We start from the raw sequence: 19,919 nt of genomic DNA on the forward strand, positions 1-19,919 counted from the left end.
ACCAAATAGAGTGGGTTCAACCATTGTGATGTTAGACAATCTGAGAATTAGCCATCTGCTTGTAGACCGAGTTGGTAAAAACCATATTTAGATACAAGCATAAGCTAGTTGAGTCTGGCAAAATCATGCCATTACCTTTACAGGGTTACACAAGAAAACAATCCAAACAGAGAAGCATTTGTCTTACATTCAAGTTGACAGGATTCAGTAGACCTAAGAATGAATAGCTATTTTGCTATAGGTCTGAAAAAGCTATTTAAATATTTCAAATATTGAATTCTACTTTCTCAATATCCAGTAAAATTTGCATTTCCCAGTGTTGTGGTATGATAATGAAAAAAAAATCTGAAATTACATGAAAAAAAATGATTTTACTGTATATCACTTTTGGCCCATAAATCATCTCTTCAGAGTATCAGATTTTGCCATGATTGTTAACATATATAGATTCCAATTCACTGTAGGCTGAATATACATATAGTGGAAAAGTGTCCTCTTTTTTTGTATTTCTGATTGAAGGTGAACTATTTGAATAATTCAAGAATTGTATTGTCATCCTTGGTTTTCTATTCAGTACATGAATATCTATTCCTCCTTCCTCCCACACTCTGGATAGAAGAAATATTGAGGTATTCCTAATCCTATGTGAAAGTTTGAATAGCTTTCAATGATATACATGTATGTAGAGGTCAATTGCAGTCATTTCAGAAAGCAAGAAATATTTGGTTTCAATTTCTACATGCCTATGGAAATTTCTTCATGAAAATTTAATTGATAGAATTGATATGGATAGAATGAATAGTTGCCCTTCCCATAAAATCATTGGTCAATGAGGCACCTTAATAAAAGTAAAGAGGATCTTTCAGCAGAGACAAGAGAGTGGGGAGTGTGGATAGTCTCTGTAAAGATTCTTAGCAGGATTCTTGCTAAAAAGGTGCCAGATGTTTGTAGAAATGTTGTAAAGATTAGGTGTTTGTGTGCCATTGTGCAAGATAAGCAAGTTCCAAGGTTTCACACTTGTGCTTAATAATTGTTTGTCTCGCGTATCCTTTCTATGTTACATCACAAAAGATCAGTTCATAGTTAGCACATATCCCAAATGACCTGTAATATCTGCAAATATTTCAAAATGTAGAGAAGTGTGCACTTTATTGATCAGGGACTCACAAAGTAAGAGTTACTTCACTAATTGCTCATTATCCTGTTTTAAAAAATGAATACCTTGCAGGAATGTACCAACAATAGACTGATACTGTAGGGCATTCCAATGTTAGATACAATTTCTAGCTACAAGCACCTTGAGACAAGCTATTCTTTTCATTCACTTTTAAGAATCAACAAGGTTCAGTGTTTGGAATCTGCCCCTTGCACAAACTGAATGTTGCTAGGTAAGGCAACTTTTTTGTCAGCAAGTTTTATATTTTGTATTAATTCACAGATTGTACTTACAAACTAATATAGAAAGTACTGCGTTTGATGTCACAGTTAGCTTAGGCATAATGTGTTATACACAAGCTGGCCTAGTAAAGTATGATACTTGTGTAATCAGAATTTAGTAGAATCCAAGATTATCAGGGAATCACAAGTAAATCACAATTTTATTCTTGAATATCAAAATAAAAATTCATTAGATTAAATTCTCATGGAATACATATATTGACAATCATTATATATATTCAAATCATGAAGTATCCATGAACCCTAGTCTCAAGTCCATCCACTAACTAAACTACAGGTGTCTTATTTAACAGCTTTGCTTGTTTTATCCTGTCTGATTAATGTATGGACAATGATTTTCTAGAAATTTCATAAATTTGTCTTTCATGTTTCTGAAAATCTGTAATTCCGTTTCAAACTTGATCTGAAATGGAAATTTCATTTTTTCCTACAAAATAAACCCAGCAACTGTTTTGCAAAGGGAAAGTCAGTGAATTTTTGCATTAGAAAAACAACAGATTTTTCACTTTGATTTACCGGTAAAATGGAAAATCACTATCCCTTTTAATGTACATGTACATATATTGTAAATATCTATTATTATTGTAAATAAAATGATTTATGCTATTCATGTTTCAGTAAATTGGTCTTTTCTTTAGTTGCCCTAAAAATGCAAATTTCAATTTCAATTCATTTTGCCTTGGAGATATTAAATGATTTATGCCTTTCAGAACAGCTTACATGAAACACTATCAGATGTAAGTCTTGTCCTCCCATTCTATCTCAATACTCACATTCATAATACACAGTCAATCCAGTATGAATGAAATTATTATAAAAGCTTGGACTATATAATGAATTTTATCTGATTTAATTAAGAGAAATGTGCACAAGCATAGACACTGATATGAAATCTGATTATCAGATATCATTTTCAAAATCGATAGAAGTACACATTTTATGGTATAAAAAAATTACACAAATACTGCTGGGAATAATCCAATAGTGATACATGATGATACATCATATGATGATGATTAGGAACTGATGACAATGACCGATGATGTATGATATGTATGTATGACATATGATGATGATGATTATGAATTGATGATGGTGGTGGTGGTGATGATCCGTTTTGAAGAGCAATGAATACTATTAAACTGCATCCACAACTACATGCATACATGGAAGAAACATAAAAAAATTTATCTTGTAATTTTTTCAAAATAACAAAGCGATAGTCCTGTTGAAGGAATATTTCTGAAATACTTATAAATGAAAATCCCTGAAATATCAAATCCCTGATTCTATATGTAAATGACAATACATGCAGTATGGCAATATTCCCAATATAATTCCTAATAATGGCTTTTTTCTTTCACTGTGCCTATACCATAAAAAATCAAACTTTCAAATGAATACCTTTTTATCCTGATTTTATACTTTCAACTAATCATTTGTTCTAAGCAGCATTTGTAGTATACAACGTCAAATCATAAAAAACAGTTCATAAAATTACAGAAGGTACTACAAGTGCTTCTACAATTGTACAAATTTACCAATTGAGAAATCCTTACTTCATAAGATCCTGGAAGCAAGTACATAAAATATTTTAATTCCAATGCACAATTTTGTTTAAACCACAATGTTGTTGCACAAGATCAAAAAAAAACAAAAAAAAACTACTTTATGATATCTAAACGAAAATCTAACTAAATGAGCTTCCTTTTTCAAATGAAAGTTTTAACAAATTATAAAACTCCTTAACAAATTATAAAACTCCTTTGCAAATTTAGTTGCATTTCAGTGATATACATATAGTCACTATTTGACAAGGCAGAAAGAAAGAGTCCATCTAGTAATTTCATAAAAATGAAAAATAAAATAGTGATAGCACATCATACACATACATTTCATTAAATTGTATTTTTGTAGTTCAGTTGATCAATAGTTAACCCATAATGCACTACTTTGTCTAGAACATTCTCCCTGAATTAATGGAAATTACAGGAAATATGCTTGAAATAAGAACTTCGCCTACATTCAGAATATTTGGTCCCTCAATTCATATACTATTAAGGGTGGAACCCAATTTGGTAATAATATGAGAGAGGAGAAAAATAAGTAAACAGAATGGTGAAAGTTTGAAAGAAATCAGACAAGCAATATAAGAAAATTATGGCTGTTGTAAATTGAGATCCCTATTAAGGACCATGTAAATCTCATACATGTATGACAAGTGTCGGGGACAACGTTCCCATAGGTCATGTTGTTTCTTCCTAATAACTATACCTAGGCTATTCACCTGAGGCAGAAATTAAAATATAACCAAGGTAGCTTATTGTTTTATATCCTAATGAAAAATTAGATAATTTGTTGTAAAATTTAAAAAAAAAAATTATCCATTATTTGTTTTGGAGAAAATAAAAGAGTAATCCTTGCCTCACATCGCTATGATATTATCAATATGGTCAGTTTGTAGTCTCCATTGGTATAATGATGACCCATATTTACAAGTTTAGAAATTCATAACTTTCTTATTGTTCAAACTTAATACCCCTACTTGTCTATCTTTTCTTTTTCCCTAATTTTTTTTTTTCTGGTAGGATTCCCCTTTAAGTTTAAAAGCAGCAAGTGTGTCTTCAGTGATATGGAATATGCCAACATCATTTCTGCTCTTATAAAAGCAAAAGCACTGATAAGAACAATAAGAGGAACCTTTTCCTCAAATCCATCAGTTTGTAAAATTATGGAATGTAATTGTTTCCCTCTCCTAAATAAAGACACCAAACCTTGCTTAATTAGCCTTTTGTTTTCTATCTCTTCCTCCATCAATGTAATCTGTGTTGAAGAGCATGGTGAATAACAAGATGAATGGAACAACAAGGAATGGGGCATAAATCCCAACAAGGGTTGCTCTCTCTTGGAAGGTACTTGGGGCGGGGATGGTGGCATTGGCAAAATCATTGAAAAAGATCTCAGCTACAATCGGTATTACTGTGGTTGCTGTATGAGCACCATATACAATGGCAGGGATCCGGATCCACTTGCAGTTGCCTAAATTGTTATAAAAGAAAAAAAAATAGTGAGGAATTAGATACTTTGAGTTTTCAGGAAGTGTTATTTTTTAAGTATATCTATTTTAACTACTTGCTGGATAACAATACAGTTGACTGGGCTAACTTGCTTGAATAAAATGAAATACAGAGTAAGCCTAGGCAACCTGGAATGTATGATCATGGACCTACTACCCGGAGTAGTATGTCCCCTGGGGGCCAGCCAAATGTATTGCTGTACACACACGTGGCCACATTATTTCCAAACACCCCCTAAACGAGTTTTCCTCTGTGTGCAAATAACCCCCTAAACAAGTATTTCGCGGGCTTTATTTACACATTTTGGCCCCTAAACAAGTTGTCGCCAGAATATGACCCCGGGGAAAAAAACATACCGTAAACATGTTTGGCTAGTCTTAAAAAAAAGCTTTGGAAAAAACACACCCTAAATACATTTGACCCTGTGATTGACCAGTGACCAGTCTTTCAAAACTATCCCTTTATAAAAAAATCAGTGTTTTTTATACCCTTAACAAGTGCATGCGCAGCCCGCATCCAAAACAGAAAAACACCCCTTTAAACATGTTTTTTGTGCTGCAATATATTTGACTGGCCCCCCCAGGGGTAGATCCATGATATCTCAATATGAAACCATCTACAATTCATTTTCTCTTTCTAGTATTAGGGATACATTTTGAAAATCCAAATAATACTCAAATGCTGTTGATGAACCCACTAGTTGATCTGGTCAGATTAATTTATTTTATGATATATAATAACAAAATAGGCCTACTACCATGTCATGATGCCATAGCCTGAAGAAGAAGCTGGCACAAGAGACCCCCCCCCCCCCCCCCCCTTCACACCTTAATCCACCAAAAATAAAGTAAAAATCCAGTCTCTGCTTTACATATTACCTTTGTAGAATGCATAAGCGGCTACAAAGAAGAATGGAAACTGGATGAATATCTCTACATACACGAAAGATTTATACCAGATGGGAAGCTCTGCAAAAAGAACATCTTTGTATTGAGTGGTATACTCCAATTTAGGGGTCACCAACTGTAAAATAGAAAGAAAATACGAAGACTGAATAATGCAATGGAATTTTTAAAACATGACAATAGTAGGAATAAGAGGAAGGCGGGGTAAGATGAGCCATTTTTGCTTTTTCTTCATGTTAGAACTGATATGATTAACAATCTTGTAGAAATAAGTACCTTGCCTTAAAATTTAATTATTGGGAAACATTTTTTACCTATATTTCTACCCCTAATACACTGAAAGTCACAGTCACCTTAAAAAAAGTCAAATGGCTCAACTTGCCTCACCCATGGGGTAAGTTGAGCCACAAAAACCATGTACAAAAGGTATGGGACAAAAATCAGCATGACAATTTTTTATTTAAAGTCTTTTCACTTGCTCATTCTCGATAAATACTAACATCCTCTAAAAGTTAAACAACTGTCTTATGAATTTGGTCTTTTCTGCCTGCATATCAATGACTTTTTGAGGTTATTTTTTTAAATATACATTAACAATACCATGGCTAAACTTTGCCCCATGTTGGCTGGCTCAACCTACCCCAATCCAAACTTAATGTGATATTTTCACATCCACACATTGTTTATGCAGCCATCATGTAAAGACTATGACAAGAATGAGGATTCATATCTCGACTAACAATATTGTTCTTATGCCCTTATTTTTTTCAAAGATGCGGTAAAAAGCTATTTCACACCTCTTTACTTTTTTTAAAGGGGAATGAAACCTTTGGAACAAATAGGCTAGTGTAGAAACTTTGAGAAAAATCAGACAAATAATGAGAAAGTTATGAGCATTTGAATATTGCAATCACTAATGCTATGGAGATCCTCCCATTGGCAATGCGACAAGGATGTGTGATGTCACTGATGAACAACTTTCCCTTTGGTGGACTATAAAATACCCTCAAAATGTCTCTTTTTGCTTTTTCTTACGATGATACAAACTCTTTATCCATTATGTATTCTTAAAAAATATGTATTACATGCCCTCATGTAGAAAGAACACATGATCTATGGATAGATGTGATAAAAGAGGCAATTCAAGTGAAATATATACTAAAGTAATGGGGAGAGTTGTTCACAAGTGACATCACACATCTTTGTCGCATTGCCAATTTGCTATCTCCATAGCAATAGTGATCGCAATATTCAAATGCTCATAACTTTCTCATTATTTGTCCGATTTTTCTCAAACTTTTGTTGATCTGTTTCTTTGATTTTTCTGTTTTCACACAAGCTATCTTGTTCCAATGGTTTCATTCTCCTTTAAATGAATTTGTATTTTTCTCTCTGAAAAATAATTTTTTGTTTCAATGTTGAAAATAATGTGGTGGGGTTAGGGGTTGTGCAAGGGGTCATCAATATGGCACCACCACAATATCTGACTTATTTATTATCGGCCTGGGGGTGATGGCTCAACTTACCCCACCTTCCCCTACTTATGTCCGGGGGTGGGGGCAGGCTGTTATAATTTACCATGCTCATATTCATTACCTACAGGTATCTCTTACAGGTATGTAATCTTTTACGAGTCTTGTCCTGATCACACACAACCCAACAAAAATTAGGCTCATCATTAGCCTATTAATCGGTTTTACGGATTACTTGTTATAATCATTATATAATTATATTGTTACCATTAGGAGTATTATCAATATCAATATATATAGATATCAGTGTTGTAGTGCCTTGATGCTCGGCCTTGGCCTTAAGGCGCCTTAAGGCCTATTTTTTCAAAGCCTTGGCCTTGAACATTCAAGCCTTGGCCTTGAGAGGGCCTTGGCCTTGGCCTTGAAGATTTTGAGCCTTGAAATTTCAAGGCATTTTCAAGGCATTTTCAAGGCTTTTTCAAGGCATTTTCTATTTTGTACTTTCATTTGTTTTATATAAGTAATTATAAATGTTTCAATTGTTCTGTATATCTAATGACACTAAATACTGCCAGTCAGCAGTAGCAGCAGCAGAAGCAGTAAGTGTACTTAGCAGTGCCATCAATTGCAATTATCATCACATAATTATGTAACAAAGAGAAGTGATGAAAATTAATATTATTTATTAGTGATGTTATCATGACTAATAAGGAAAATGACAATATCAATAATAACGATAATAATTATGATTAGGATTATAGTCAGTGGCGTAACTACAGGGGGGGCATGGGGGCATGTGCCCCCCCCCCAATCGGCTGACTAAAAAAAGGAGGAAAAGAGGAAGAAAGGAAGAGAAACGTAGTGGGAAAGAAGACATTAATATTCATTATAATGTTATAATTATGTTATGTTACATTACATAAGAAACATTTTTTTCATATAAATGAAACATAATTTGCTCAGGGCATATGTCTTCATTGTTCCTGGTGCTCCCATTGTCTGTTTACCGAGATATATAATCCTGTTATACTAAAACCTCCCGTTTTCAAGTCAATATACACCAAACTACCAAATATATTTCCTCGCACTTCGAGTTATTCTTTTACATGTACAATAGTATGCTTCTTTTTCATGAATACTTTAAGTGATTGTCCCATTTTAAGGTCTTAATATAAAACATTTCCTGTCCGTGCTTACGTTCGCAGTAGTGGATTTGTGAAAGATGTCTGCTCTCCATCAATTCCTAGAATGAGTCCTTAAAATGTCCCTTTTTCCGTTTTCTGATCTGAATATCAAAAATTTTCAGCTTGCGCTTCGCGCTCGCAACATTTGGTTAGTAAACTACGTAAGGTCTTCTTTAATTCCTACAAACAAGCCTTAAAATGCCCCTCTTCAGGTCTGAATTTCCTAAATTTTCAGCTCGCGCTTCGCGCTCGCAAGATTTGATTAGTGAGATGGGTATGTTAATCATGATTACAAGTGCTTTATGTGCATGTTTAGATGTAATTCTAACAAAATCAGCAAGCACTTATTGGCACTCCCATTAGATGACTATGGTGAAATGTGTATAATCTTAATAGATAAAAGATTCCTAAAATATAGTCTTTAAAATCTTCCTGTTTGGGGTCAATATTTACAAAAATTTCAGTTTGCGCTTCGCGCTCTCATTATTTAGCGAGACAGGTACGTATCATGATTACAAAAGATTGATTGTCCCTTTTTAGGTTTGAACATCAAAAATTTTAAGCTCGCGCTTCGCTTGCATTATTTGACTAATGAGATACATGTCCGTTTATTGGCACTGTCCTCATAAGAATATCTCTATTAGGTCAGTATACCTGGCAACTGGGCGCGCTTCGCGCTCACTAGGCAATTCCAAGTTTTTGCTGGTGCCCCCCATGCCGTGACCCACGGTACGCCACTGATTATAGTGATTTTATGACAGGAATAATTCTGACAGATCTGACTGCAATTTTGACAACAATTTTCATACTTTAAAAATAGCTTACCGGTACTCTAAAGAATGATAACAAGGTTGATTTCTATTCCATTAGGTTTTCCTTGTATTATTTTCTTTGACCAACAAGAATGTTTTAAGTCTTAATGATATTCTGAAAAGATTCGGTAAACTTGAACACAAACTTCAATTTTGTCATTTCCAAATGGGCTATGGCATCAATGGCATGATGAGCCAAAAAATTTGAGGGACCAAGCATGGCATACAGAGCAAAATTTTAGGTTTCAAAATCAACAAATTTTGGATTGTGCTTTCATAAATTATTGTTCATGAATGTTAAGTAAGGTTCGCATTCAATCTACACAAAAAATGCTTAGAATGTCTAGTTTTTAGGTCGGAATATTACAAATTTTTGAGCTCGCGTTTTGCGCTCGCATTATTTGATTGGTGAGTTATGTATCCTATTTATGAGTCACTAAATGCAGTCAAGAACAGCTTCCTTTTCTGGTCAGTAAAAATTTCAGCTTGTGTTTTGTGCTCGCATTAATTTGTTTAGTAAGATGCACACCTTTATCATGATTACAAAAACAGCTTGAAATATTTAAATTTCATTTCTTATTACAACATCTCGCAAGGATGCCCTTTTAACAGTGATTAGCACCATAATTGACCCAAAATCGAGTTTTACAACTTCAAAATTGATTTTTTTTTTCAAAACCACTTGCTCGCTATGCTTTCTATAGCGGGAAATTAAAGCCTAAATCAAAATATCTGTCTTATCAATTAGAAATCACTTAAAAAAGCTTTGCTGAACTTAATTTCCACAAAACACAAAGTTGATAATCTCATTTTGAAAATATCTGTTTGCACCAAAATTCTCATTTTGACTTATACTGTAAGTGCATTTTTGGCTTTGACCTCCCCCCCCCAAAAAAAAAAAAATTCTGCCTCCCCTGTCCCAGGTAGAGGAGAAAGACATATGTTGAGAATGGGCATGCCAGGATCAGATCACCTTGGTAGTAATAATTATTGCAATGTGAATCGCCTAGAACAAAAATTAAATGTACAAAGGTAACTATATATTTATTTTAATTTTATGTCTAAATCTTTATGATCTATCATGAAATTATTTTCGTTTTAAATGTACAAGGGTCAAAAAATTTTGCTCGCTCACACCTTTTATACATTTGGTCCTGTGTGTCATGTATGCCGCCTAAGCATTGTTGTCTAATTTTTGTTCCATATATTGTACAATTAAAATGCCTTGGCCTTGGCCTTGGCCTTGAGGTTTTCAGGCCTTGGCCTTGGCCTTGGGTTTCCATGCCTTGGCCTCAGCCTTGGTTATTGAAGCCTTGGCCTTGGGTATTAAAGCCTTGGCCTTAGCCTTGGCCTTGGAGGTTTGAGCCTTGACTACAACACTGATAGATATATATATATATATATATATGCATCATTTTGGACAGGGTTTCTAAAGCTCCATGAGCTTAATGTACATGTTTCATCTTGTTTGCATATTAATTTTTCCCCCTTATTTCTATTAACATAATAACATGCAAAATTTCTACAGAAGAATAATACTTTCTTTTTTTTCTTATTCATCATCTGATTTCCAATCATTTTTATCTGTTGCTGTTTTTATGACCAAGCACATGAAGTAGTTGCAGGTTGCAGCAGACGTGCACAACAGTGCCATCAACGTTACAACATAAACAGTCATGATAATCATATCATTTGAGCTGAAAAATGATTAAAGTGAACATGACCAACAAAGCTAAGCAACATGTTGGCATTGGACACTATCATTGCACTGAAAAAACCTGACACCCACCTGGTAGGAAACTCAGAATTCCATTTCCATATTACACTAGTTACCAGAACCACTGAGCACATTAATGACAAACACTTGGGTCGCCATACCTTTTCATTAGGTAAATTTTGTTCTATTTAATCAAATAAATGCATTTTAAATTGAAACTACATGCTTCAACTACATCATGATTCATGAAAACTCAAAAGTATTGATGCTTTAAGCCTTCCCTCTAACAAAGAACAGTGCGTGTTAACAGCCTTTGTGCGGAAGGCGATGTGCAGTCTGCGCTAACGGCCCTTGTGCGGGAAGGCAACAAATTATTCAAACTTTTTAAATTATAAAGTTTAATCTTGTTTCAAACTTTAATGAATAGTGTTTACAGGCTTGAGGCATTGTAAAGTAAAAAATGTAGACAGTCTGAGTGTTTAATACAGTGCATATGGTAATGTTGATGTTGTACTTGAACAATTAAATATATTATTAAAGAATCATTACATCAGTATTATTGTTATAATCATTATTAGTATATAGTACTACTACTACTACTACATGTACTACTACGACGACTACTACTACTTCTACTAGTACTAGTACTACTACTACTACTACTACTACTACTACTAGTAGTAGTAGTAGTACTACTACTACTACTACTACTATGCTACTACTATACTACTGGGCTACTACTACACTATTTGCAATAGGCGTATGGTAATATTTAAATTGAAGGAGCTTACAAAGTCTGGGTACCACTGCCGAGGAAATATGGCCTGTGAGTCGAACAAGATAGACACTGGTATGTGTACTGCAAAATACACGAAGAAGAGTAATTCTAAAAATCGTGTAAATGCCATTTCTGTCGAAAATAATCATCAAACTGCAATGCTCTGGATTTCTAATTTCACGAGCGGGACAGGTGACAAACGTGAAACCACAAACAAGTGTAACTTTTTCGGCGTACCTTGATACCCGTTTATAATTAGTTTAAAATATGACTGAAAGATAATTTCTTTGTTCTATATTCATGATCATGCCTTTTATGATCATTCATGGTAATAAAAAGTGATGTCCAGAAAGGTATTATGAAATGCCTAATCTATATAAAATTAATTACAAAACATGTTTAATGGTGAAAAACTAGGATATTCCTTCAACTTATAGAAAAGAAAATAATATTTGGAAATAAATAAAGACGGTACTGAAAACTTTAATGACTGGAAGCAAGCCTAAAGTTACAAAACAATTCTGCTGCTAAAAACGTGCAAGATGCGCGGATCAGAGTCAATGCTAGTCGAGTCCCCACCTGCACCCACGTACGCCGAAGCTTGGGCGGCGTTTGACCTCAGTTAGCGTGTTGCTGTGGGTCAACTCCGGTGTACTACCAGACTACCGGGCCGGGCTAACGGTGAAGGCTCTTTTACTAGCAATGAAATGTTCATTTATTGAAAGCATTCTAATATCTTGTATCTTAAATTGATGTTATTTGATGATGCGATGTCTGGCACCAGAATTACAGCGGAATCTGTTAAATCAGCTCGTCAACTGTATCGTTATTTGATGAGAACATGCGAAGAGCTTCCGGAGAAGCCTATGCAAGATCACTACAAACATTATGTTCGACAGGTAATAAACAGAGAAATATCTTACTTTTTTCAATTTCTGCTGCACTCACCTCGCCTGATTTCAGAGGGGACATACTAACAGTTATAAATTATTAATTGGAAAGGGATTCAAAGAACTGTTTTTAGATGAACCATAAATGATTTGCGATATAGTGATGTTTATCATTTTACTTTATTTAGTTTTAGAAAGAAGTCAAAGAACTTTATTTTAGAAGGATTTTTGTAACTCCAACTTTTTCAAGTTCAAGTTTGTTAAATTGTTTTCTTCTTTTATATGTAATTAATAGATCTAGGCCTATATGTTGCCTGAAATAAGGAAAATCGTAGTTCTGATTTGTGATGTCATATTCATGTATGAGCAGCTACATCATGTACCTAAATAACCTAATCATGTAATGCTGTGTAGTTTGCATATAGAAATTTCAATTTTGTGATAGTTCACAGAGATGCCAAGTTCAAAGACCAGCTATGCGTGAGATTTTCTGTGAATCTGAGTGAGATCACAGACATTGTGTACAATGTATATGGGGATAGGCTGTGATATTTGCGTGAGACAGAGATTGAGGGGATGAACAAGAGTCTGAAATGCTCGAGTCTCACGCATATTATACGTGAGACTTGGTAGCTCTGAGTTCATAATTTTTTGCTTTAGACAGGCCTATTTAAATTTCAGGAGCAGTGTTAAAGTATTTTTCTGTTGTTAATGAAGCCAAGTAAATTAAAAACCTTTTTCAACTTTTTGAGAATATAATATTTCATAATTAAATTTTAGTCACTAAATGATGACGATATGAGAAGGTGCTTGCTTATGACATCACAAATAAAACGAAGTAAATTCTCATAATTTTTTTAATCTTTGATGGATCTTCCTCAAAAGTCAAATTGTCACCAATTCAATTTCAATTCAAGACTTTAATCCAGACACAGCTGCATACGCAAAGGTCCATACCAACAAATAACATAATATTTTTCATTGTTTTTTTTTTGTTGCTATTTTTACAATAAACTTGTTTTCAGGGTGAAATAGCTTAATTGGAATCCCTTTGTCTCCTTGTCAAGCCCTTGTAGTGATTTTCACTTTTAATCTGATATTTTTTTTGCATACTTGTTGGATAAGGAAATTTCTGGACCCCTCCCCTTAATCTTACATCTGCCCTTGTATGTATAGGTTAAAAGGTTATAGGTGTTCTTGTGCTCATGCACTCACTTGGTCATCTTTATATTGAATCAGGATGTATATAGGTCATATGAGACTCGAGTACTGAATCATTACAGCTTTCATACTTTAGTTTCCTTTCCTTATTCTTCAGATTTTTTCCTTTTCAAGCTATCATCAGTGCATGCCATATCCAAGGCATCTTTCTTGATGCCTGTCACAAGTGATATTTTATTTTATTTCTAGGATAGTCTGCTTTGTTGTTCCCGTCATGTTTTAAGAATGTTCTTGTTTCTAAGTTTGTGGATTTTACCAATAAACTTTGAAATAGGCCTACTAAAATTAGATACTTAAGATTAGAGAAATGCAAACTAGTAGATCATCTACTCTAGAATTGTCCTTCACTTCATATTCTTTATGTTCTTTATTATTCGTTATGTTCTTTGTTGTCATTTATGTTCTTTATTGTTTTTTCTTTTTGTTTTAACAGGGTTTTCATAGTCATTCAGATGAAACAGACCCAGAGAGGCTGAATCAGATAATAGAGAAGGCCATCGAAGACTCAAAATGGATTTTAGAAAAGGTAAAGAAATCCTTTATACAGGGTGTATCAATTAAAAAAAATACCTTTTAAACGTTACAGTTTTTGTCTCACCTGCGAAGCAAAGTGAGACTATAGGCGCCGCTTTCCGACGGCGACGGCGGCGGCGGCGGCGTCAACATCAAATCTTAACCTGAGGTTAAGTTTTTGAAATGATGTCATAACTTAGAAAGTATATGGACCTAGTTAATAAAACTTGGCCATAAGGTTAATCAAGTATTACTGAACATCCTATCAGAGTTTCATGTCACATGACCAAGGTCAAAGGTCATTTAGGGTCAATGAACTTAGACCATGTTGGAGGAATCAACATCGAAATCTTAACCTGAGGTTAAGTTTTTGAAATGTCATCATAACTTAGAAAATATATGGACCTAGTTCATGAAACTTGGACATAAGGTTAATCAAGTATCACTGAACATCCTGCATGAGTTTCATGTCACATGACCAAGGTCAAAGGTCATTTAGGGTCAATGAACTTTGGCCGAATTGGGGATTTCTGTTGAATTCCCATCATAACTTTGATAGTTTATGGATCTGATTCATGAAACTTAGACATAATAGTAATCAAGCATCACTGAAAATTTTGTGCAAGTTTCAGGTCTCATGATTAAGGTCAAAGGTCATTTCGGGTCAATGAACTTTGGCTGAATCGGGGGTATCTGTTGAATTACCATCATAACTTTGAAAGTTTATTGGTCTAGTTCATTAAACTTGGACATTAGAGTAATCAAGTATCACTGAACATCCTGTGCGCGTTTCAGGTCACATGACCAAGGTCAAAGGTCAATGAACTTTGGCCGAACTGGGTGTATCTGTTGAATTACCATCATAACTTTGAAAGTTTATGGATCTGATTCATGAAACTTGTACATAAGTGTAATCAAGTATCACTGAACATCCTGTTCGAGTTTCAGGTCACATGATCAAGGTCAAAGGTCATGTAAGGTCAATGAACTTTGGCCATGTTGGGGTTTTTTGTTGAATAACCATCATATCTCTGTAAGTTTATTGGTCTAGTTCATAAAAAAGGGAAATAAGAGTAACCATGTATCACTGAACATCTTGTGCGAGCTAGAGTAGTATTCAAAGTGAGCACTGCTGCTATATTGAACCGCGTGATGCAGGTGAGACGGCCAGAGGCATTCCACTTGTTTTAATAGCTGTTGAAATTATGTTTCTAAGTAGTGTGAAGGAGATTTGTTAATATTGATAGAAGCTCTTATAATCCTCTCTATCAGATGATATATTATTAAATTTGTTCTCATGCTTTACATAACACTGACCGTTTTTCACCAGGAAATGAGCACAATAAAAACAGCAGTCTCAATTCAGTAGGGGCCTACTCCTAATCAACAGATTTTCACTTTGCATTCATCTATGATTAGTTAATATAGTATCATTTAAAAGTAAATTATTCCCCAAAATTACCTTAGCTTCATTTACACCTTGACTGCTGCTTAGGTTCAGAATGTTCCACAAGGGATAGTAATTGATTGCATGCATGCAACTTATACAAGAAATAATCTGGGATATGACTGAGTTCATTATATCATCACTATTTCAGAAAAATTTAAAACTTACACACACATATTTATTCTTTAAATTTCTTTTATATTCTAGTACAAGAAATGAGAAACCCAACCCTTCATGCTAATACAGAGCAGTTGAACACAGCAAGAGGGTTACACTGGACATCCAAGCATTGATATCCAGATGACGATAGGATCATGACAGCAGTGCCTTTGCTGGAGAAATGCATTAATGGCTGGACTGAGAAGTGTACATGAGATATTAAACTATAGGCCTATTGATGTGTCAGAAAATGTAAAGGATGAACACCTTTTTCACTTTATGTACTTCTGCATTCAAAAAGTAAGATTGCAAATTTGTGCTTGAAGACAGAACAAATAGGATGCATCAGTGCATTATTTTCTTTTGATCAAGCAAATTTTCATTATTTTTAATTATCAATACATTATCACACTGTGATTGATCAAAGACGGACGATGATTAAAATCCTTGGGTGCTAATTTCTAAAACATTACAGACCAAGTGAGGCATTTGCAGGCCAGCTGTAAAGCAGATGGTTCTTGCACTATCATTTATGTACCTCTCATTATCATGCTCAAGTTGATCATTTTCAATAGTGAATGCACCAGAATAGTACTGGTACAATGTACTTGGTCTGACTCTGTTGCTCTTATCCCCCATCCAATGTTAGCCAGCCCATTGAAAAAGAAATCGTATTAGTTTCTAACCTTTTATGATTGGTTTGTGATTGTGAATAGCAGCCCATACCCTGTAATTTTGCAAAAATAAATTTTCCTGCTTTTCATATTACAAAATCAAGTTGCCCATTATCAGATATTGTTGTGGTAGAAATTCTTCTATCTCTTCTTTTTGAGCTGTATCAATAATGTTATGAGGTGAGTTTTCAAAGGCTTTATTTCAAAATAAAGAAAGTTCACATTTTCTCATTTATCCATGTATACAAGATAAGACCAAATCAATTACTTTGGTGTTGGTAGTAGTAGTTTGATTGTCAAAATTGATTATTAAAAAGAATTGATTATTAAAAAAGAAAATAGAGGGGGCACAACATGGCAGATGGGGCAATTATTTTGAAGTCATAAGTTTTCAATCACTTTAAAATGAAAATTCCATTTTGATATTGATTTTGACAGATATTCGGAAAAATATATAATATTCCATTCTTTCTTACCCTTTCTTTTTTCCTACATCTCCCTCTTTATCAATCTTTTAATTGTATGAAACATTTTGGCAGTCGTGTGCCCCGCACCACCCCACCATCTATACATCAGTGGCTGGTAGTATTGATATATCATGCATTACTGTTAATTGAGTGCATAGCCAACATTGTTTTTAGCAGAGAAATGAAGATGATAATGGTGTAAAGTCTAAATTCAGAGCATTTAAAATTATGTTTGGGTCATGAGCATTCAAGTAATGCGAAGTCAGATTGTACTTTTCCTACTTGCGTCTTCTCTAACTGAGAATAGAATGAAAATAAATGATATTTGATGCTATTACTAAACACATATCTTTGTTATGGTGTACTGTACAGGTAATGTGAATGCAGCTGATCAACTATTAGGAGGTAGGATTTGATAGTGGTGGATCAGATAGCAACTTCAGGTGAATAGAGCTTGGTGGTATGGACATCTGTTGAGAGGTTTTTGTGGAGGGAATCTGATCAAGTTCTGAGAAGGGTTTTGAGTTTCAGGAGAATAGTTAGGAGGGAGGGGGGCAACCAAAAAAGACATGGAAGAATTATTGGTGGAGAAGAGTAGGAGGGTTGGAAGGAGAATGCAGTAGAAAACCAGTTGATATAAGGAGGCACTAGAGCAGTTTTCTGAGAGTGCAAGGCAGTGAGGTAATGTGGTAACTGATGAAAACTGGTTTTAAGTTTTGTGACATGGGGGTTGTTTTCACAAAGATTTACTCTTTTAAAGTATGACAAGTTATCATGCTTTGTACTGAAGTCTTTAATATCAAAAGTGCAATGTCTTTACGCAGTGACATTCGTCTTCTGAGCTTGATTTGACCAAAACTTTGATATGTTTTATAGAATATTTATTCACTACATTGGGTGGTATTCTAATAGGCATGGTTTAGTTAAACCCCTGTTTAACTTAGACCACACTTTAATAGAGTGTCTGTTGTCAATTCATTCACCAATTGAAGGTGAATAATGACCCATTAATGGTCATCATTCAGAACTACTAAAAAGAAATTAATTTGAAATAAAGTTCCGTGAATACTTATTTTTACGTAATAACAGGGTCTATTTGTTTATCTTTTTTGTTCATATATTTTGTTTATCCATTTAGAGTTGTTTATATACCAGTGTTTTGTCTCACCTGCATAGCAGAGTAAGGCTATTTGCGCCGCTTTTTCGACGGCGGCGGCATCAACATCAAATCTTAACTGAAAGTTAAAGGGGAAAGAAACCTTTGGAACACGTGGGCTTGTGTGGGAAGAGAAAATCAAAGAATAAGATCAAAGAAAGTTTGAGAACAATTGGACAAATAATGAGAAAGTTATGAGCATTTGGATATTGTGATCAGTTATGCTATGGCGATCCTCCTATTGGCAATGCGACAGACATGTGTGATGTCACATGTGAACAACTTTCCCTGTGTGAGGGACTATAAAATACTCCTATAATATCCCTTTTTGCTCTTATGGTGATACAAATACATACAAATACCTGATCTGATAGATGACCTGATAGATGTAATAAAAGAGGCAGTTAAAGTGAAATATATAGAAAAGTAATGGTAAAGCTGTTTACAAGTGGCATCACACATCTTTGTCGCATTGCCAACTGGAGGATCTGCATTATGATAATGATCTAAACTTCAAATGCTCATAACTTTATTATTTGTTCAATTTTTCTCAAACTTTTGTTGATCTGTTTCTTTGATTTTTATGTTTTAACAAAGGCTATCTTGTTTCAAAGGTTTCATTTTCCTTTAGTTTTTGTCTCACCTGCGAAGCAAAGTGAGACTATAGGCGCCGCTTTTCCGACGGCGACGGCGGCGGCGTCAACATCAAATCTTAACCTGAGGTTAAGTTTTTGAAATGACATCATAACTTAGAAAGTATATGGACCTAGTTAATAAAAATTGGCCATAAGGTTAATCAAGTATTACTGAACATCCTATTAGAGTTTCATGTCACATGACCAAGGTCAAAGGTCATTTAGGGTCAATGAACTTAGACCATGTTGGAGTAATCAACATCGAAATCTTAACCTGAGGTTAAGTTTTTGAAATGTCATCATAACTTAGAAAATATATGGACCTAGTTCATGAAACTTAGACATAAGGTTAATCAAGTATCACTGAACATCCTGCATGAGTTTCACGTCACATGACCAAGGTCAAAGGTCATTTAGGGTCAATGAACTTTGGCCGAATTGGGGATATCTGTTGAATTCCCATCATAACTTTGAAAGTTTATGGATCTGATTCATGAAACTTGGACATAATAGTAATCAAGCATCACTGAACATTTTGTGCAAGTTTCAGGTCACATGATCAAGGTCAAAGGTCATTTAGGGTCAATGAACTTTGGCCGAATTGGGGATATCTGTTGAATTCCCATCATAACTTTGAAAGTTTATGGATCTGATTCATGAAACTTGGACATAATAGTAATCAAGCATCACTGAACATTTTGTGCAAGTTTCAGGTCTCATGATTAAGGTCAAAGGTCATTTAGGGTCAATGAACTTTGGCCGAATCGGGGGTATCTGTTGAATTACCATCATAACTTTGAAAGTTTATTGGTCTAGTTCATTAAACTTGGACATTAGAGTAATCAAGTATCACTGAACATCCTGTGCGTGTTTCAGGTCACATGTCCAAGGTCAAAGGTCAATGAACTTTAGCCGAATTGGGTGTATCTGTTGAATTACCATCATAACTTTGAAAGTTTATGGATCTGATTCATGAAACTTGTACATAAGAGTAATCAAGTATCACTGAACATCCTGTTCGAGTTTCAGGTCACATGATCAAGGTCAAAGGTCATGTAAGGTCAAGGAACTTTGGCCATGTTGGGGTTTTTTGTTGAATAACCATCATATCTCTGTAAGTTTATTGGTCTAGTTGATAAAAAGAGGACATAAGAGTAACCATGTATCACTGAACATCTTGTGCGAGTTAGAGTAGTATGCAAAGTCAGCACTGCTGCTATATTGAACCGCGTGATGCAGGTGAGACGGCCAGAGGCATTCCACTTGTTTGAAATGACAGCGTAACTAAGAAAGTATATGGATCTAGTTCATGAAACTTGGGCATCCTGCCCGAGTTTCAGGTCACGTGACCAAG

The 19,919-nt window shown here is 34.6% G+C and overlaps 2 protein-coding genes across 3 annotated transcripts; one reads left to right on the forward strand and one right to left on the reverse strand.

Annotated features, from left to right (window-relative positions):
- Positions 1-244: 244 nt before the first annotated feature.
- Positions 245-11,731, reverse strand: LOC121409210 (sigma intracellular receptor 2-like). Its single transcript, XM_041601064.1, has 3 exons — positions 11,417-11,731; positions 5,414-5,558; positions 245-4,497 (listed from the first exon to the last, which is right to left on the reverse strand). Exons 1-3 carry the CDS (start codon positions 11,531-11,533, stop codon positions 4,238-4,240), a joined length of 522 nt encoding a protein of 173 aa, XP_041456998.1. The 5' UTR covers positions 11,534-11,731; the 3' UTR covers positions 245-4,237.
- A 261-nt stretch (positions 11,732-11,992) lies between these two features.
- On the forward strand, positions 11,993-16,609 carry LOC121409211 (LYR motif-containing protein 9-like). 2 transcript variants are annotated; one of them, XM_041601066.1, is made up of 4 exons: positions 11,993-12,077; positions 12,133-12,302; positions 13,948-14,040; positions 15,682-16,609. In XM_041601066.1, the coding sequence occupies exons 2-4, from the start codon at positions 12,156-12,158 to the stop codon at positions 15,691-15,693; spliced, it is 252 nt and encodes an 83-aa protein (XP_041457000.1). In that variant the 5' UTR covers positions 11,993-12,077; positions 12,133-12,155; the 3' UTR covers positions 15,694-16,609. The 2 variants fall into 2 exon arrangements, with proteins under 2 accessions (XP_041457000.1, XP_041456999.1); XM_041601065.1 differs by having other exon boundaries at positions 11,994-12,302.
- The last annotated feature ends 3,310 nt before the right edge of the window (positions 16,610-19,919 follow it).

Source organism: Lytechinus variegatus, chromosome 2, assembly GCF_018143015.1.
Source record: "Lytechinus variegatus isolate NC3 chromosome 2, Lvar_3.0, whole genome shotgun sequence".
NCBI lineage: Eukaryota > Metazoa > Echinodermata > Echinoidea > Temnopleuroida > Toxopneustidae > Lytechinus > Lytechinus variegatus.